This window comes from Dromiciops gliroides, chromosome 6 (genome assembly GCF_019393635.1).
Source record: "Dromiciops gliroides isolate mDroGli1 chromosome 6, mDroGli1.pri, whole genome shotgun sequence".
In the NCBI taxonomy this organism is placed as follows: domain Eukaryota; kingdom Metazoa; phylum Chordata; class Mammalia; order Microbiotheria; family Microbiotheriidae; genus Dromiciops; species Dromiciops gliroides.
The window spans coordinates 115934248-115955114 of NC_057866.1; the positions used below are offsets into that span (position 1 = coordinate 115934248).

At 36.7% G+C, this 20867-nt stretch overlaps 1 protein-coding gene across 1 annotated transcript in view; it reads right to left on the reverse strand.

Annotated features, from left to right (window-relative positions):
- BEND4 (BEN domain containing 4) overlaps positions 1-20867 on the reverse strand; it is a 50848-nt gene that overhangs the window by 24710 nt on the left and 5271 nt on the right. The window contains exon 2 of the mRNA XM_043973449.1: positions 14087-14647. Within this exon, the coding sequence (XP_043829384.1) occupies positions 14087-14647 (561 nt within the window). The remainder of the gene's footprint in view (positions 1-14086; positions 14648-20867) is intronic.

The following is a 20867-nucleotide window of genomic DNA, read 5'->3' on the forward strand; positions in this document are numbered from 1 at the left end:
ACATTATATTTTACTATAGCCCCCATTTTAAAGTGCCACCAATGATTATTTCCCAGCTTGTCTCTTTCACTTAGTTTTATGGATAGCAAGCAGAATCTTTCTTATTTTCCCCAATACTTACTCCTCTTTGAGGAATTTTAGTATCCACTATTCTCTCACATTTCACTGATACATTACTGAAAGTTTTTCAACAAGAGGAAGTTAAAGGCAAGTTGGGAGAATTTTTATTTTCAAATAGTTGGATAATTAGCAATATTAATATGTAGGTTTCTTAGGCAACTCCTCAGTAGTTGTTTGACTTAATCCTTCAATTCTAGTGGCATTTGCTAAATGATTATACAAGTCAGTTTCCATAGGCTGACATATTGCACAGCACATCTGTTTTAAATAAGCTAGGTTCAAAAAACCTAGAGGATTCTCCAAATTTAGGGGCTGCAATCTCTGTTGGTGAAGAGATGACCACACTAATGAAATTATATATCTTTTGACACAAAAAGAAAAATATAAATTTGCCTTTTTTGATTTGTGTTCAGCAATCTTTCTCATGCTTAAAAATGACAGACTAAGAATACATTTTATGGCAATAATAATTGGTTACATAAGAATAGAAGAATTAGGGAAATCTAGTAGAGGCACAAGAATGCAGAGAGATAGAAGACTTCTAAGAGTCATTATGCTTTGGGGTTCTAGTTTTTTCTCTGCCTTCAATTGTATAACCTTAGAAATAATTTTACCTTTCTGTGTATCATTTTCTTCATTAGTATAATGAGAATAATAAGAATGCCTGTCTCTACAAAACTTACAGAGTTATTATGAGGATAACATGATAGAGGAGATATAAAGGTGAGGCAGTCTGGTCAGACTTGCACCCTTCTTCCAAAAGGGAAACGTTTTTACATGCTGGAAATATCCATAATGATTGGTAAATACTGAAATGCCAAATAACTGTGACCAATTGTGGTGTGAACTCTTATCTGACTTACTTCTGATTGGCAAATTAATATGTGTATGGAATTTTTCTACCCTGGCTTAGTAGAAAGGACAGTGGAATAGTTTGTTTACTATTAAGTATAATTTATTTAATTCCCAAGCTAGGGTAGTGGGACTCCTCTACGGTTTGTTTGCAGTCCTAGAAGAGTTGTCAGCCTCCTTTTAAACCCCAATTTGGTTATAGCAAGGCTCAGAGCCAGGAAAAACAAAGGTACCCAAGACTGTTATATCAGAAGTTGTCTCATGTCCTCCATAAAGCCTTTGTCTTTAGGCCAATACAATTTAACTAGGCAAGTTTCTTTTGAGTGTCTCTCCCTCGACACAAAGTGAACTATTGCAGAAAGTGTTTTGAAAAATTAAACAGGCAAGATGGCATGGCTATTTTTATCAGTGTTTTGTTGAGTTTTGGTAAAATTATTTATTTGTGCAAAGATTGATTTCTTTGAGACCTGAACTATTGCAAAGAGTGGTGGCACTGGGTTGCCTAAGGAAGGAGTGAATTGGTCCAGCTAGGGAACAGAGCAGGTCAAAGCTCAGAGATGCTTGATGAGTATCAGGATCAGATCTGGCAGTGGCCCCTGCACTTCCAGTCTGGGCGAGATAAGAGAGATGCAGTCTTTACAAAAACAAAACTAACCACAGAAAGAGGCTCGAACCATTGTCACTTCTGGGCTTGTAGATGAATGCAGATGATTAGTTTGATGCAGATTTTAAACTTTAAACAACTATTGCTATCACCCACAGGTATTTTTACTACTAGATACCATTTTCTATAATCCAAACAGGTGGTTTTTTTTTTTTTATCTATTAGCTATTTGTCAAATAGAGATAATAATACCCGTGGTCCCTACCTTTTAGGGTTGCTGTGGGAACCAAATGAATATACATATGTATATATGCTTATTGATGTAAATGTATACATATATATGCACACATATAGATATACATAAACATACATAATATCCCAAACATCTTTGTTCATTGTAAGCTGTTGAAGCTAATTTGAAAATTAAGCTATTAAATTTTTAAATGAAATGACTTTTTTGGGACACCATATATGTATATACAACATTTTGCAAACCATAAAATATTATACAAATGCCAGGTATTCCCAGCAACTCATAGCCCACCAATGCAAATATGAACATGCCTTTTCCACTTACCTGCTCATCAACAAGTATGATATAGACCTACAAGGGTCAGGTGTGACAAAATCCTAATTCCAGTTTAGAAGTAGAAGTGATGGTGATGGCAGCTTCATTCTGCTCCCTTCACCTTGCTACAAGTGTCAGGAGGGCAGCTAGGTGGCACAGAGCACTGGCCCTGAAGTTGGGAGGACTTGTGTTCAAATCAGATTTCAGATGCTTACCAGCTATGTGACCCTGGCCAAGTCACTTATCCCCAATTGCCTTAAATATCTGGGGCCATATATATATACATCTTGCCACTGGACCCAGATGGCTCTGGAGGAGATAGTGAGACTGGAGACTTGGCTAAGCCCTGTTTCACTTAAATCCTATTCACTGCAAATCATGACATCACCCTGATATCACAGTCCTTTTTGGGAATGAAGGACAAATAACAAGTGTCAGGGCACTGATGGAATATAAGGTCCCTGAGGATAGGACTGCTTTTTATTTTATCTCTGAATCTCTAGTGCCCAGCACAGGGTTTCGTACATCATAAGCATTTAATCAATGCTCTTGGTTTGGTTTGGATCAGTGTCAGTTACTCTATTTCAAACCACACAGCTCTAGCTCTTTCTTTAGGATCATGTAGTTTAAAACAGAATTGCAGATGGATTGACCAAATTAATGAGCAAAACTGGCTGATGTGATCTCTATGGGTATTGGACCTCAAAAACCCTTCCTGGATGTAGGTGTCTTTTTGTAGTAATTCATAACCTCAACACTATGGCTGGGGACCAGACTGAGAGCCAGGAGGAAGAGTGCATTACTCTCTGCCTTTCTATATTTACAGAGGCTAAGCTGAATCAAATAAATTATCTTACGTGCAAAATAAGATGTAAATACTATTATGCTATAAATATATAAAAATTAAGTAAGAGTTACTTGCCAAATCAGGGACCAAAATAGGAAAAGAATCTTGGATTTTTTTCCCCCCATGGCTCTTAGAGCAGTTTACTTAGCTGAACTGTTCTTCCTTTTTAATAGAGAACTGTCATGAAAACACTGAAAATTCCCTGTATTTTTTCTCCTTTATTTTTTTATGATTTTTTTTGGTAACCATACTGCATAACTATGTACAGACAATTCCCATGGTCATCCAAAAATATTAAAGGTGCACTTCATTTTTAACACTCTACAGTCAAAATTTCTGTATAACTGTTTTGGTCTCTGGCCTCTACTGGGCTCTTGATTCTTCAAATCTGCAAATGAAGGATTAATAGGATCCCTTAGAGTAACAAAACCATTTCCTAGAGATCTTATACCCTAAAAAGCAATTGTGCCTATCATCTATTTGTGTTGACCTTGGGTAAGTCACTTAATAAGAAGAATAATAGCTGACATTTGCACAGTGCTTACTATGTACCAGGCACTGTGCTAAGTGCTTTCCAATTCTTGTCTCATTCTATTCTCATAACCACCCAGGGAGGTAGAGGCCTTATTTATCACATCTGTAAAAAGAAGGGGGTATATTAGATAGCTCCTAAGGTCCCTTCCAGTTCTATATATCTATGTTCCTATGATTATACTTTGAATAATGAGTTTTAAGAAAAGTTATAATTCATAGAAAAGATACTACTTTGGACTAGTCACACATTTTGACTTTGCCAATGCCAAAGAAAGGGCTCAAGTAAAATAAACTTCATCTATACATCAGAGGAATGGTGGAGAAGAATGGAGGTTGTAATGGAATATATGGAATAACTATTAAAAGTGCCTTAAGCTGACTTGGACCATTTATACTGCTATTGGAATGAATTATTATTCTGTTACATAACTATTTTATATAACTGAATAAAAAGGGCCAATAAGATAATTCTGGAAGAAATAAAATAAGCTAAAGAAATGCTAAACATTCATGGTTTTTAAAAGGTAGAACTTTAGAAGCAATATTAAGAATAATGGATCATAAACATGTTATCACATATCTCCCAATGCTCAGTTTCACATCCTTTCTAAGGCAAGGATGGTCCCAACCTACCATTCCTAAGAAATTTACTTTAAGTTGTTTTTCTAGTAGAAGTGCTATGTGAATTTGGTACTTTCATAACTTGTGCAACCCTGAAATCTCAGCTGATTCTGGTCCATGCCAATTTACTGACCAAAGATTGTTGTTACTAAAGAAAGCCTTGGATACTGTGACTTTAACAAAATTACTCTTGTCTCTTTCTAAGACTGTCAAATGAATGGCTTTTCTGACACCTTTTTAAATGGTTCTGTTGATTGCATGGTTTTAGCATTCTTTAATGACTGAGCAACTAGTGTAGTGACTGTCAGATAAGAGAGTTGAGAAAAATCGCTCCAACCCTACTCTCTCCCATATTAAGGCCACTGGATGTCTATTTTCTAATTTTCATTGCAGGTAGCTGTATTAAAATTTTGATTACAGCTTCTCCTCTCTCATCCTTCTCTCATCATTTAATCTGTCTTGTTATGCAGTTGTTTCATTTCAAGACTCCAAACATGAAAAAATCCATCTCAAAATATGTCATATACCAATCCCATGTTATTCATCGGGGAAATGGAAATTATTTACTGTACCATGTGACCTTTTAATGGTTTACTGAATAACTTTGTTGCAAATTGGTGAAGATCCTGAATACAAACTAACAGAAGCTGACTTGTTTTGGATACCTTCCAACACAGTGGAGCAATGATGTCCTGATGATATACTTTAGCTAAGCCGGTCTTTAGATAATAGGTATGTAGACCTTTAGCAGACCCATACATACACCCTTACCATTTTGGTAGCACTTTCTAGAACTTGCATTTTCTTAGCATAATCTTCAAGAAGGTAGGAAGAAACAAGCATTTATTAAGCACTTATTATGTGGTAGTCATTGTGCTAAGTGCTTCACAGATATTATTTCATTTAATCCTCGTGACAATCTTGGGAGGGAGGAGCAGAGCAATACAGATAGAGGTTAATTGACTTGTCCAAGGTCACACATCTAGTAGTTTGAGACTGGATTTGTATTCAGTTCTTCCTGACTTCAGGTCCACTTATGCCACCTAGCTGCCAAGAATTTCAAGGTCACTGCTATGCTATGATGTGGCATTAGACTAGGAAGTTTGGGAAAGATGATTGGGACCCTAAAAGGTTATAATTTCTTTTTTTTTTCCTCTTCTCTCTTCTTCTATTTTTTTTTAGTGAGGCAATTGGGGTTAAGTGACTTGCCCAGGGTCACACAGCTAGTAAGTGTTAAGTGTCTGAGGCTGGATTTGAACTCAGGTCCTCCTGACTCCAGGGCCAGTGCTCTATCCACTGCACCATCTAGCTGCCCCTCTTCTTTCTTCTTAACAAGCCAATATACCTGATGCAGACTACAACCATAGCCGTAAGTGTGTTGAAGTAAAGAGGAAATGGGAGGAAGGAATGATGAGAACAAATGGAAATTTTTGTTTGTTTGTTTTGTGGGGCAATAAGGGTTAAATGACTTGCTCAGGGTCACACAGCTAGCAAGTGTCAAGTGTCTGAGGCCAGATCTGAACTCAGGTCCTCCTGAATCCAGGGCCGGTGCTTTATCCACTGTGCCACCTAGCTGCCCCCACAAATGGAAATTTTTACCAGGTGACAGGTGGCACAGTTTAGGATATTTTCCTCTGGTGTGTTCTTATCTTTTGATTTCACGGGGAAGTTCCTAGATTTAGAAGTAGGAAACTTGAAATCTAATCCTTCCTTTGTCAATTGACTTGCTCTATCACCTAAGAGGGGTCACTTAAGCAGTCTGTGCCTGTTTTTTCACCTATAAAATGGAGAAAAAGTAACACTTGCTCTGCCCTATATACCTTTCAGATCTTTTGTGAATCTAAAATGAGGTATCCTATTGCTGAATTGTCCTTGGCATTCAGCAGCCTTCCCTGTCATTCCATTTTTCTCAGCCTTCCCCCCTTCATCAGTTTTTCTCAACCACAAGTATTACTGATAGAATTCTTATCTCCTTTCTTGCTGATTCTACTTTCTCTTCCCTCTGTTCTATAGATTTTCTCCCTCTTCCCATTCTTACCTTCACATAGAGCTAATTTCCACTGCTGTGGTCTTATAATAAGAGAAAATGCCTTTGGTCATTTGAAGGCAGTTTTTAAATGTTTGTTCAAAGCAGTTTGTATGTCATTTCACCATTAGACTGTGAGCTACTTGAGAGCAGGGACTGGTTATGCCTTTTTATGCTCTAATACCTAGTGAGGGTCTTTGCTTAATATTTTTGTCGGTTTGTATATGGAGTTAAAGACTAATTTAAGGAGCATACAATAAAAATACACCATTGACTCCCAAGGAAGGCAAGCTGACTCCTTCTCTCTAGAAAACCTAAAACACCCTAATCCCTTATTATAAGCTATCTCTGTGAAAGGGCTGTGTTGTGAAATAAGCTTCCAACCTTTTTATAACTCTTACTTGAGGCTTGCTCTTAAATTTGGGAGTAACTGCATCACACTACTACTTCCCAAATAACCTGAGCTCTTTCTCTCCCTTCTGAGCTTTCTTATTCTCTGAACTTGTCTGTTCTTGCCTGGCTATGATGAATGAAAAAACTCCCAGAGCACAGAGTACATCTGAATGGTCTCTCTAAGGAATAGTAAGCCCCTGGTCCGTCTAATAAAATGATCAGGCTTCTAGAGTACAAGTTTTTAACCTATGGTCCACGGATCTTAGCAGAGTTCTTAGATAGATTTCTTGGGGGGGGGGCGGTGTCTGTGAACCTAGATGGGAAAAAATAGATCTTTATTTTCATGAACCTTTTACTGGAGTTTAGCATTTCCTTTAATTATTAAAAAACATTACTCCAGTAAGGGGTCTAGAAGTTAACACCAAACTGTTGAAGGTGAGCATGACATACAAAAATGGTTAAGAAGGGGCAACTAGGTGGTGCAGTAAATAAAGCACCGGCCCTGGATTCAGGAGGACCTGAGTTCAAATCTGGTTTCAGACACTTGAAACTAGCTGTGTGATCCTGGGCAAGTCACTTAACCCTCATTGCCCCTTCAAAAAAATGGTTAAGAACCACTGCTCTAGGGGCAGCTAGGTGGCGCAGTGGATAGAGCACCGGCCCTGGACTCAGGAGGACCTGAGTTCAAATCCGGCCTCAGACACTTAACACTTACTAGCTGTGTGACCCTGGGCAAGTCACTTAACCCCAATTGCCTCACCAAAAAAAAAAAAAAAAAAGAACCACTGCTCTAGGGCAACTTTGGACCATTAGGTAGCACCACAATTGCTTAGAGGAAGGCAGGTCCCAAGCTGCGGTAAAGCCAGTTGTGGCCTGGAGAAAACTGCTTTCACCAGCAGTGGCTTATCTTTAGAGTAACAGGAATTGCATTTCTCTGAGGGAGGGAGGCCATGCAAACAGATGGAAACTTTGGGGAAATGCACAGGCAATGGGGTGAAAAAATTAGATGGTCTGATAACCTAATCAATGAAGCTGACCTAGTTGCTTGTTGAAGGAACTCTGGGATTCCTTCTTTACTTGGGTCAAACCTTCTCTTCATGCTGAAACACCTTCCCAACCAAACATGCAGATCTTTCTCATGGGATTCTATATTAAGGTTTTTCTTCACACATGCTTATAGTTGGTAACTCAAGTCTGCTGACTTTAAACCTTTTACTCTCCCCTAATCTGTCTTCTATTTATAATAGGCAAATCATTTCCTTTTTTCCCCCTTGGCTTTCCAATGTCAACTATTTAAAACTAAATTGGTACACATTAGAACCACAGGATTTCTGTGTGAAACAACTATTGATTTAATGTAGTTGTTATTAAAGTTGGCAATGAATATTATTTTAAAATTACTACTAGCCTAATTTTAAGCAAAATGTTTGTTGTCTCTCTTCTGAATCACAAAAAGGTTCAAGAAGATCCAACAGATCCCAAATCTTTGTGAAAACAGTTTGTACACAGTAGTTCAGAGTTGCATTTGTATAATTCTATAAATATATTGCTAGGTAGACTCCTAAGTATTTTACATATTTTGCAGTTATTTAAATAGAATTTCTCTTTTTTGTCCCTTCCTTCTGGGTTTTATTTGTATTATATAGCAGTATTGAAAATGCATGTGGATTTATTTGATGTCCTGCAACTTTGCTGGTTATTGTTTCAATTAATTTTTAGTTGGTTCTCTAGGGTTCTTTAAGTGCACTATCATATCATCTGCAAAAGTGATAATTTTGATTTTTTTCTTTCTTAAACTTATTCTCTCAATTTCTTCCTTTTTATCTCATTCCTGTAGTCAGCTATCTTAATACTATGTCAAACAGAAGTAGTGGCAATAGGTATCCTTGTCTCACCTCTGATCTTATTAAATAAGATTCTAGTTTATCATTATTACATATAATGCTGGCATTTGGTTTTAGATATATACTATTTATCATGTTAAGGAAAAGTTTAGTTTTTCCTATGTTGTCCTATATTTTTCATGGAAATGGGTGTTTTATTTTGTCAAATGTTTTTTTCTGCATCTATTGGTATAATTATATGATATTTATGGGTTTTGTTATTAATATAGTTAATTAAGTTTATAGGGTTTTTTTTGGTGGGGCAAGGAGAATTAAGTGACTTGCCCAGTGTCACACAGCAAGTAAGTGTCAACTGTCTGAGGCCAGATTTGAACTCAGGTCCTCCTGAATCCAGGGCTGGTGCTTTATCCACCATGCCACCTAGTTGCCCCATAGTTTTCTTAATATTAAACTAATTCTACATTCCTGGTATAAATTCAACCTGGAATAGTGTATAATCTTTGTGATATCTGTTAACTTCTTTGCTAGTATTTTATTTAAAATATATCAATATTTATTATGCATATTGGTCTATATTCTCTTTTTTTATTTTGACTCATCTAACGTATTAAGACTAGGGGGGCAGCTAGATGGCGCAGTGGTTAAAGCACCGGCCCTGGATTCAGGAGGACCTGAGTTCAGATCTGGCCTCAGACACTTGACACTTACTAGCTGTGTGACCATGGGCAAGTCACTTAACCCCAATTGCCTTAAAAAAAAAAGACTATATTTGTGTTATGGAGAGAATTAGTAGGATTCCAGGTTTTGCTATTTTTGCAGACAATTTATGTAATATTGGAACGAATTGTTTTTTGAATGCTCAAGAGAATCCACTTATGAACCCATCTGGTTCTAGAGTTTTTGTCTTTAGGAATTTGTGATTTTCACCCTCTGAATTTAGTTTATTTAAACTCTCTATTTCTTGTTCTGTTAATCTGGATATCTTATTTTGTGTAAATATCCGTTTATTTTATTTAAGTTGTTGATGTTATTGGCATATAATTGGGCTTCTCAAAAATCTCCTTTATTATTAATTTGTTATAAATTCTCATTTTTCATTTTTGGTACTGGTAATTTAATTTTCCCCTCTTCTTTTTAATTAGATTAGTTTATAGATTATTTATTTTTAAAAGCTTCTAGTTTTATTTATTAATTCTTTTTGCCTTTAATTTTGCAAAATCTCTTCAGTGATTTTTGTGATTTCTATTTTGTCATTTAATTGGGGTTTTAAAATTAGTTATAAAGTCAGATATGGCTGAATGACTGAATAACAATAACAGGTTGGTTTTCTAGTTTTTTTAGTTATAATACCCAGTTCATTTATCTCTTGTTTTCTGTTAATTAATTAAGTGTTCAGAGAAATAAAGACCTAGGTAATGGGAGAAATATTAATTGTTCATGGGTAGACTGAGCCAACATTAAAAATGACAATACTACTTAAATTAATTTACTCATTCAAAGCCATACCAAACTATCAAAGGATTGCTTTATGGAAATAGAAAAAATAATTACAAAATTCATATAGAGGCACAAAAGTTCAAAAATCTCTAGAGAAATAATGAAAAGAGTGCAGTTGATTGAAGGGGGCCTAATGATATCAGTTCTAAAATTTTACTACAAAGCAACAATTCTCAAAATAATTATTACTGGTAAAAATAGATCAATTAGTAGAGCAATTTAGCTATACAACATATAGAAGCAAATGAACCTAGTAGCCTAGTATTCAATAAACATAAAGACCACAACTATAAGGATAAGGACTCACTATTAGATTAAAACTTCTGGGGAAATTGGATAGTAGTATGGAAAAAGTTAGGTTTAGAACAATATCTCACATATCATACCAAGACCAAGTCCAAATGGATATATGACCAAAATGTAAAAAGTCACATTAGAGGGGGCAGCTAGATGGTGCAGTGGTAAAGCACCGGCCCTGGATTCAGGAGGACCTGAGTTCAAATCCGGCCTCAGCCACTTGACACTTACTAGCTGTGTCACCCTGGGCAAGTCACTTAACCCTCATTGCCCTGCAAAAAAAAAAAATTAAAAAAAAAGTCACATTAGAAACAAATTATAAATAAGGAAGAAATTGCTTTTCAGATTTATGTACAGGGAAATAATGACCAAACAAAGGAGAGGATCACAGAAAACAAAATGGATCATTTTTGATAACATAAAATTAAAAAGTTTTTGCACAAACAAATCTAGCACAGTTAAAATTAAAAGAGAAACAACTCACTGGGGAAGTCTTTGCAGGAAGTTTCTCTGATAAAGATATATATCTTTTCCCCAAGATATATAAAGAATTGGTTTAAATTTATAAAAATAAGAGCCATTCCCCAGTTGACAATTTTTTTAAGGATATGAACAAGCAGTTCTCAAAGTAACCCAGGCTATCTATAGCCATATGGAAAAATGTTGCTTCTACAAAGCCAGAACAATTGATACTATAACATCAATATTATAAAAATGGACAATTCTGAAAGACTTGAGAACTCTGATCAACTAAATGGTCAACTATGATTCTAGATGACAGATAAAGAAGAATGCCTCCCATCTCATGATAGAGAAAATATGGATTAACATACAGAATAAGAAATGCCTTTTTAGTGGATAAAGCACCGGCCCTGAATTCGGGAGTACCTGAGTTCAAATCTGGCCTCAGACACTTGACACTTACTAGCTGTGTGACCCTGGGCAAGTCACTTAACCCCAATTGCCCCGCAAAAAAAAAAAAAAAAAGAAAGAAATGCCTATTTGGATAAGACTAATGTGGGAATATGTTTAGATGGACTGTGTTTGAGTGATACAGGAATTATGTATTTCTTCCCTTCCTTCCTTCCTTTCTTCCTTCCTTCCTTCCTTCCTTCCTTCCTTCCTTCCTTCCTTCCTTCCTTCCTTCCTTCCTTCCTTCCTTCCTTCCTTCCTTCCTTCCTTCCTTCCTTCCTTCCTTCCTTCCTTCTTTCCTTCCTTCCTTCCTTTCTAATGGATGGGTGGATGGGGAGGCAAGAGGGAAAGATCAATGCTTGATAACTGAAAAATAAAACAAAAAAAATTAAAAACTGCATTGACCATGTGATTATTGCTAGGATACTGTTGACATGCTGAAGACTGGAAGGCCAGTGATTCAGGTCATGGGAGGTGAATTGATCCATATGAATATGAAGTCTAGATAGATTGCCAAACATTTGTGACTACCAATCTGTCAAAAATAATGAGGATGTTGTTGTCATTTGTTCTAGGGAGCTGAAGCCATTAGAAATATGTGTCTTAAGACCACCTCAGCCAGATTAATAACTGACTAGTTTGGATTATAGTTTTGAAGAGTGAATATGAATTTCAAACAAATATGTGTATACATATTAATAATTTCTCTCTCTATATGGGTGTACATATGCATATATATCCCCTGCTCATTTGCCCAATGACAGTGTAACCGGTAGATATCTGGATATTCTCCCATCCTCTGCACAAAGGAGACTGCTTGAAGAGAAAGAAGGAAAAACATTTACAGAGTTTCTACTCACAACATGGTTTGTAGTGATTGCTGCTTCATGAATAGGAATAGTGGGAATTGTTAAATGCTGATATGTGATAGGGTATACTTGGGCCTTCTCTCTCTTTGGAAGTGGGGAAGTGCTCAGGTTAGACTGAACTCTTTTCTGAGGTCATTCTTCTATGGTTGTCAATGAACAATTCTGTTCAGATCACAGAGAGGGACTGCACCCCCTCCGGAGCTCAAACTGAGGAAGCCTAATGTGTATTAACTACAGAACCCTATTTCTTCTCATCTAGCTCAGTGTATTATAAGAATGTTCTGAATGAAATATCTGAAGGGGCACAAAAGGAGTTTTTTTGGGGTTTTTTAGTGAGACAGTTGGGGTTAAGTGACTTGCCCAGGGTCACACAGCTAGTAAGTGTCAAGTATCTGAGGCTGGATTTAAATTCAGGTCCTCCTGACTCCAGGGCCAGTGCTCTATCCACTGTGCCACCTAGCTGCCCCCCACAAGGAGTTGTTTTTTTTTAAATGTTCATCTTTTTGTCAAAGCCACCCTTTCGTTCACATTCTTATTGTATATAATACTAAAATTTAATGTAATAAGTACTTGTTTGAAAAAACAACATGGATTTTTGCAATTTTTAAATTCAAAAGACCTGGAAGGCTATCTCAGGACTAGAAGGAGATTAGAAAGCACCTGAGTTATTATAAAAAGATGTCTAGAGTTGCATATGACAAGGAAAGAAATGATCGGTCCTATAGAGAGGGAGATATGAATGAAATATGTCAAGAATGGGGAGACGAAATGTTATTTATACTGATAAAATGAAATAGAGAGCTGAATAATCATTTGGCTATTTTGATAAGTATAGTCAGCTAATCTGGATAATTTAGGCCTAAATCCAGCCATTTCCACAATGGAAATATGTGGGGTCTAAATTAATTAGATAATGGCTTGGTTTCTCTACTTCACTTAATGTTTTTAGAGAGGGCAGAAGAATTCACTGAAGTTTTTCAGTAGCTAGAGAGACAACAGGGTGCTAAGCAAATAGTTACAGACAAGGCATAGGGTGAACAAGGGGACACAGCCTGGAGGTGGTTTGAGAAAAGGGATAAGTCTGTAATCACATATTATGTCTGGGTAGAAATAAGTGTAGAAGTACTGTAAGAAATATACATACCTCAACAATTTTCATTTGTGAAATCTACATTAGGCCTTACGTGGGGGAATGCTTTTAAAAAATGGAACTTTTGGTTCCTGCCCTAGCAGTTCTTTAGACCCTTTCCTTCATCCCTACATATTTCCTAGTCAAGTTGTGGGCTGCCTTATGGTGTACTTCTCTTTACCAAGATGTAAGTTAACACCTTTTGCCATTGACAGACCATAGGCTGGAATTACAGTGAGATGAAACAGAAATCAAACCCATTAAATAGGTTTTCCTAATGAATTGAAAGCAAATTGTGACTCCATGAACATCTTCCTCCAATGGTCACTTTGTAGCTTTGCTAGTACAGCATTGAGGAGAAGTAGGAAATATCTTCTGTTAACCAGTTTAGTGAGTATCTTTGGTCTTACTTGAATTATTGGTGTGTTTTTGACCTACGAGGCTTAGTGTTCAGTTTCTTATCAACTTTAAATAGGAGTTTGCCCACTAAAAACCCAAACATTTTAAAACTTAACAAGGGAAATCAGTGAGAAAGAGAAGGTCATTTGTTGACACTATTTGAATACAACTGCTGAAAGTATAATTTCATTTTAATCTCTATCACTGGCAATAAAACATATAAATCAAATCCACTGAGATACAAAAATGATTATATGGGAATATGATCACTTTGTAAAGGAAATTCAGGGTCAAAACTCTTAGCCTTTTCAGGCTTGCTGAATCTTTCTAGAAACTGATTTTCTATTGAAACAGATGTTATTCGGGGCCCTGGGCTTCAGCCCTACCCCTAAGGATGTTGTACCACAATGCTCCAGATTGCCCTGCTTTTTAAACCCCCCCACCACCTCATTCCTGACTTTGTCTTCTGAAATACCCATTCCCATGACCTTGGTAAAATTAGGGCAATGCCAAGAAAAGGGGTAGAAATGAAGGCAAGTGACAGAATGCTTGCAGAATTACTCAGCGAGAATACCTGGGATGCTCTCCAGTTTTCTTCTGAGTTCCTCATTTTCTTGTTGTAGTGAAATGACTTCCTGTTCTAGCTCTTGGCACCGAGGGCAGTACCCTTCTTCCTCTTCTTCCTCTTCTGGGAGTGTAGAAGATGATGGGTGACCATGAGATTCAGAAGTGGCGGGGGAGGTCCATCCACCTAAAGTATGAACTGGGGAGGTTGAAAGAGGGTCCACGTCTGTCAGGTGGCTGTATTCATTTATGGACGAGGTGTTCTGAGATGGAAAGCTCCCGGAAAGCAGATAATTTTGTAGTGAATCAGTGAAAACCCTCAAGAAGGCAGAGGTTTGCTGTTTCTTCTGCATATATTGCATCTCGATGTCTAAATTGTCTGATGTCTGACTATGGACAATTTTTCCAATCTGACACTGTTCTTGTCTTTCATTATAACTTGAACCTTCTTGCTTTACACAAGAAATCATGGATTGAGAATGGCTGGAGTCCAGAAGTTTTCCGCCACAGTTTAAAAGGCTAAGAACCCGACTGCATTGCTGGGCAAAGGCATCCAGGATCATACGACTCTCTGAAATAAATAAAAAGATATATCACAGAGATCTACAGCAAAAAGTCATTAACGGGTTAGAGGAATACCCACAACTCTTTAAAGCTTAACATTTAAACAACAACAACAAAATATTTATTATGGTCTCTTTTATATATCAAGAGAATATGAGTGACTCACCAAGAGGGGGAATGTGCTATTAGCTTTTTCCTTACTAGTCATTGGCTTACATTGAGCTATCAAATTCAACTGAATTCAATAATTTTTTAAAAGCACCTACTGTGTGAAGTGTACTGTACTAGGCACAAGGGGGAGGTAAATAGTTTAGATAAGATGAAATCTCTTCTCAAATAAAGCTTATGATATGACAAGGAGCTAACAGAGACAAGTATAATATAAAATCATACATGATAAGTACATTAGAGAGAATCAATTAATCCTCACAAATCTATTAAATAACTACTATGTGTTAGACACAGTGCTAGGTGCTGGGGACTGAAATTGAAGAATTCAATAATCTCTACTCTCAAAGAGGTTCCATCCTAGAATTAGGGCTCAAAAGGAATCTAGATCTTATTTAATCCAACCATCTCATTTTACACATGAGTAAACTGAGCTCCATAAAGCTGTTCTCAGTCTGTTGCACTCCCTCCAAGTGACTGGATATTCTTGAGGTTTAGTTTTTTAAAGCCCTGAAAATTTTGTTCCTCCAATGCTGTTGCTTGCTTTAATTCCATGACAAAGGGATCAGGTATAGAATGCATCTCTAGGATAGTTTAACACCTTATGAGCACCTTTTAATTAAATTTTCTGGCCTTTGGGGCTGGGGGTACTGGTCAAAGATCAGCTCCCTTACATTAGGATTTCTCATGGTTAAAGTGGCTTACTGAACAGAATTTGGTGAACTTTATTTGTGAGTCACTTTGGTACTGTAAAAACACCCTTGGATTTGGAGTCAGAGAACCCGGGTTCAAATCCTGGACCTGCTACTTTGACTTGTACAACTTTTGGCAAATCACTTCTCCTGTCCAGGCATCAGCTTCTTCATCTGGAAGATGAAGTAGTAGATTTGACTAGATGACCTCTAACATCCCTCGTAATTATAATTCCATGATCCTACATGTGACTTGCTCATTGTCACATAGGTAAAAAGAGGCGGAACAAAGATTCTAATCTATTCTGCCTCTCAATCCAAAGCTTTTCCAACATTCTTCCCAGAGCAGCAAAACAATGGACTATGTGAAGGTTGTGAGGAGGAAAGGACATTCGTAACTGGGGAGATGAGTGAAGGAGGAAGTGGACTTTAAGTGATAGACAAGCATTCAATAGAGGAAGAGAAGGAGAAGGATGTCCAGACTTTGCATAAAAGACAAAAGAGTTTGAAGTTTACTCAAATAATAAGGAGCCATTAAAGATTTTTGAGTGGTATAGTGACATGGTCAGTTGTGTGTGTGTGTGTGTGTGTGTGCGCGCGTGTGCGTGTGCATGTATGTGTGTGTGATTACTCTGGGAGAAGTATGAGGGATGTCTTAAATTTGGGAGAGAAAGGAGGTAGAAAGACATTGGAATATTTTTGTAACAATTTGGGGCAACGGTGGTGGTGTTGATAATGTAGGTTAATACTAGAATGGTGACAGTAGGGAGAGCAGTGGAGACAGATAGAAGAAATATTATGATAGAGTTAATCAGACATAAAAATTGACTAGATATGAGAAACGGTGGAGAAGGAACTGTCAAAGATAACCCTGAGGTTCTAACATGGAGAACTGGGTAAATTGTGGTGCTACTGAGAGAAACAGCAATGTTAGAAAGAAGAGAAAGTAATGAGGGAAAATGGAATAAACTGTTCTGGAAAAGTTGAGTCCAGGACATCCTCTAGGTAACTATTCCCCTACACAATTATCTATGTGGATTTAGTGCTTAGGGGTGAGGTCAGAAGTAAATATCCAGATTTGGGAATAATCTTCAAATAAGTGGTCATTGAACCTGGAACAAGGGAAATGGGGGGGGGTGGCAGGCAGGCAAAGGACAGAACCTTTGGTAATACCTCTCACATTAAAGGGCCAAGAAGATAGAAATGATGCTCTTAGAATGGCAAAGTGTGATGTCTCAGGTCAAGGGTTAAGAGACAAGTAGTATCAGATGCAGCCAAGAGCTCATGAAGAATGAGAACTGATAAAGGGCTACCCACCAGATTTGGAGATTTGGTATGTGATTGCTACTTTTTCACCCACATCTCCTTATGACTGTAGACAAGCATTTTTAAATGTCTATGTATGTTTTGGGGTACATATTATTGATATGGAGCACAATTTTTATTTCTGTCAGGCTAAATGAAGTCTTAGGGCAAACAATGGATTCCTCTGAAATGTTTGCATTATTTGAATTAACCCAGCATATTTAGAGGGTCTATAACCAACCACCATATTTCATATGAGTATAACTTGGAATAGTGTCCATTTGAATACCTCCGGCCACTCCAGGGGATTCATCCTTCATGCCAATGGGGACATAGCTATATGCTGGCTGCCTGCTGTTGTCTCACCCATGAAACTCCATCTCCTGTTTCCAGACCTTTAGCTGGCAGCATTTAAAACCAAGCTCAAACACTACCTCTCCTAAGAGGTTTTTCCTGAGAGTTCTCCCCACCCCCAGCCAATCCTTCCCTTCTAATGCTGCCTTCCATCTATTCTATATTTAAGTTCTATGTACTGATTTATGTAAATGTTTTCTCCTATTAGACTAGAAACTCTTTGAGGACATACATGTTTTTTTTTCTTTGTACCTCCAGCACTTAGCATGTCATCTAACATCTATCTAGGTAGCATTTATGTGGCACTTTTAGGTTTCCAAGCATTTTACCAATTTTACATCATTTTATATTTACAATAACCCTGGGAGTAGGTGCTACTATTAGCCCCATTTTACAGATGAGGAAACAGAAGCAAACAGAGTCGAGGTGACTTGCCCAAGGTCACATAGCTTGTAAGTGTTCGAAGCCAGATTAGAACTCATGGCTTCCTGAATGCAAGTCCTACCCTCTATGCAATGTGCCACCATTGGCACATAAGGACTTAATCAATGCTTGTTGATTGATCAAATGCATGATCTATATGCATTTGACCTCATATACTTGACTTTTCTAAATCATATTCTAATGAATTAAGTTAAGTAATATAGATAAGATTCTACAATGATATTAATCTTTAAAACCATCATGACTCCTATTCCTGGAATGCTGTCATGCTTTGTTGTACAGTTGGTCAAAAGAATCCCTACCTCATAGAATATATTCTTCTTCAGTCATAAACTACAAAAAGAAATATACACTTTTGGAAAAAACTAACTGAACTTTTAAGGTGAATTAAAAGGTAATCTTACAAGCCAGTGGATAGCCCCAGAACAACATCATATATTCAATCTAATGTTTTTGTCTCTTCTGATTTTTTAAATAAAGTATTTTATTTTTTTCCGCTTACATGCCAAGATAGTTCTCAACCTTTGTTCATACTGATTTTTTTCTATCACTATTCAAGGCCAATGTATAGGCTGACCAACATCACCAGTATTTGGATGTTAGCTAAAATACTGTTTCCTAAAGAACCTTTTCCTCTGCAAGCATTGATCTACTAAAATGTCACAGATGTCAAAATTAGGCATATAATTTTGGACTATCTGGTCATATCAGTTAAATATACACATGAGTGTTCATGCAATCAGAAAAACTAATCAGTTGGAAAAATCAGTAAAAACCTTTTAGGGTTATTGTGACTATACAGCTTAACTTTCTCAAAGCTACAGATCTGAAACTCCCTCCAAATCTATAATTTCATGAGGATGAAATCATAAACCATATTACCCTCTCTCCTGGCTTCTACCTAGAACAATATTAAGAAGTAAACAGAGAAAATTCCTAAACCTGATTGGTTAAAAAAGGGCATAAATCAACAACTGTATGATACTAATAAAGGATAGGTGACCTGCACACCACTGGTTGTTGTTTCTCTTTAAGGACTGTTATATCTGTTATCTTTGACTATCTATGAATAGCTATTTGGGAAGAAATCTTGAGATTTCTTCCCCATCCTCCCCATTCCCCAAATACAGTAGTTCAAGAAATGTGGTTGTATGAGAACAGCCACCTCCAGGCCTACATTCATTTTCGACTGTTTATTTTATAATGTTTATAAGGCATTGTGATGTTATTAGCAGACTATTAAATACTACTGATTATTGACTTCCTTTTAAAGTAGCACACTGAAATATATAGACCAATTAATTCTCTTCTTTTTGGTGGGAACTATAGGCTGATGTAAACCAATAGTCGTGCCCTTTTTAGGTTTACACATTAGAGGGATAATGGCTCACTGAAATTTCTTCTCTGCCCCTCCCCATTTGCCTCCTAACGAGTGCACAGCAGTTATACTGCCCCTGTGATTCTGGGACTCCATAGTCCAGTTTGGGGATATATGATCTAAGGTGGGGGGGGGTACATTGCTTTATCTGAAAGCCATTTTATATTCCCATAGGGTACCCTAGAGCTAAGCTCTATGACATGATTTCCAGTGGATGGAAAAATATTTTTAGACTGTCACAAGGTTGGGAGTCAAACTTTAACAGTGGCCAAGGGAACACTGGAGATAATCTGCTATCCTGGAGAATCTAGAAGGTAGAAAAAGGTATGCTCTTTTTCCTTCCAATGTTGAAAAGCATTTATTGTATCCATCCAATCCAGAAGTGAAGAAATGGGCCTACAATTTAATTTCAAATATTGTGGGAAAACACTACAGACGTGTGTAACATTTGTTCATAGGGACCAAAAAGTCAAGAAATTAAAAAAAAAAAGGCAGTGCTGCCTGGCGGATAGAAGACCCATCCAGGTCCTGAAGACCAGACATATACTAGTTATGTGCCCATGTCACAAACTCTCAGTGCTCCCAAGCAACTCTCTGAGACAATAATGTAATGACAATAATAGCTAGCATCTAATAGACAATAATGTAATAACAATTATAACTAGCATTTATATAGTACCTTAAGGTTTGTAAAGTACTTTGTAAGTATTATCTCATTTATCCTTCAACAATCCTGGGATGTAGGTGATATTATTAGCATCCTAATGAAATTGAGGCACACAGTGATTAAGTGATTTACTCAGGGTCATATAGCTGGTAAGAGGTCAAGTTTGAACTCAGGTCTTTCTGATTCCAGCTCCAGTGTTCTAAACCCTGTGCTGTCTAGTTTCAATAAGCTATAGACCAGTTACCAATATGTATTGAAAAAAATGTCCTCATTGAAAGGTCCCCACAGTATTGAAATCATAGGTCTATATCCAAGAATGGGGAATTAAAAAAAATTTTTTTTACCTGACTTTTTCATTTCCTAGTCTCAGAGAATCTTGGAACTCCCAAGGACTTTAGAGATCAGTCAAATCTAGCTTGTGTATTTTGCAAATCAGGAAAGAGGTTTAAATAGGGGAGAAGACTTGTTCAAGGTCATAGGGAAAGCTGAAAGAAGTTTCTTTTATTTGAAATATCAAAGGAAAATATGGATTGTAATTTGATAATTTTATAAGATAACATTTTTCATTCACTTTAAGCCTATAATCCTATTCTGGACCTGGAGTTATTTTTGCTGTGCACATTTTAATCATAATAGGTCCAACTGGCATAACTTTCATTTATGCTTGATAAAAGGGGGAAACACAGGAAAGTTAAGGTTAAAATTGAATTACAGGAGACAACCACTCAAATACATTTGTTCTATGTGCTACAGAACACTCAGTATTTTAATTACCTTAATAAATCATGTCAAGGTATAGGTTTTTGAGGAAGAAACTGATTTACCTAATACTTTTTTCTTTTTTGAAAGATAATCTCATAGCATACTGAAAAATTATTATATAATATAAACACACAATTAACAAAATGTATTAGACTATATTTAGAATATTAAAAATTTGTACAAATACCAAAGGCAATTTGTTCATATCCAGGAGATTTTTAAAATCTTTTATCTTTTTCTTTTTGAATTTTTTCCCCTCAGAATTGACGACCAAAAAAAGTAATAGATACTCAAAAGTTGAATCTTTTGTATTTTCAGCAGTTAAGCATTTGTATATTTTAACATTTAGGAACTATGAACATCAGGATAAAAGTATTACTGATATAGTTGATATAAAACAAAACTAAATCTTTTCACTTAATATATATTTCAGCCATGAGTATTTAGCTTTCCAGAC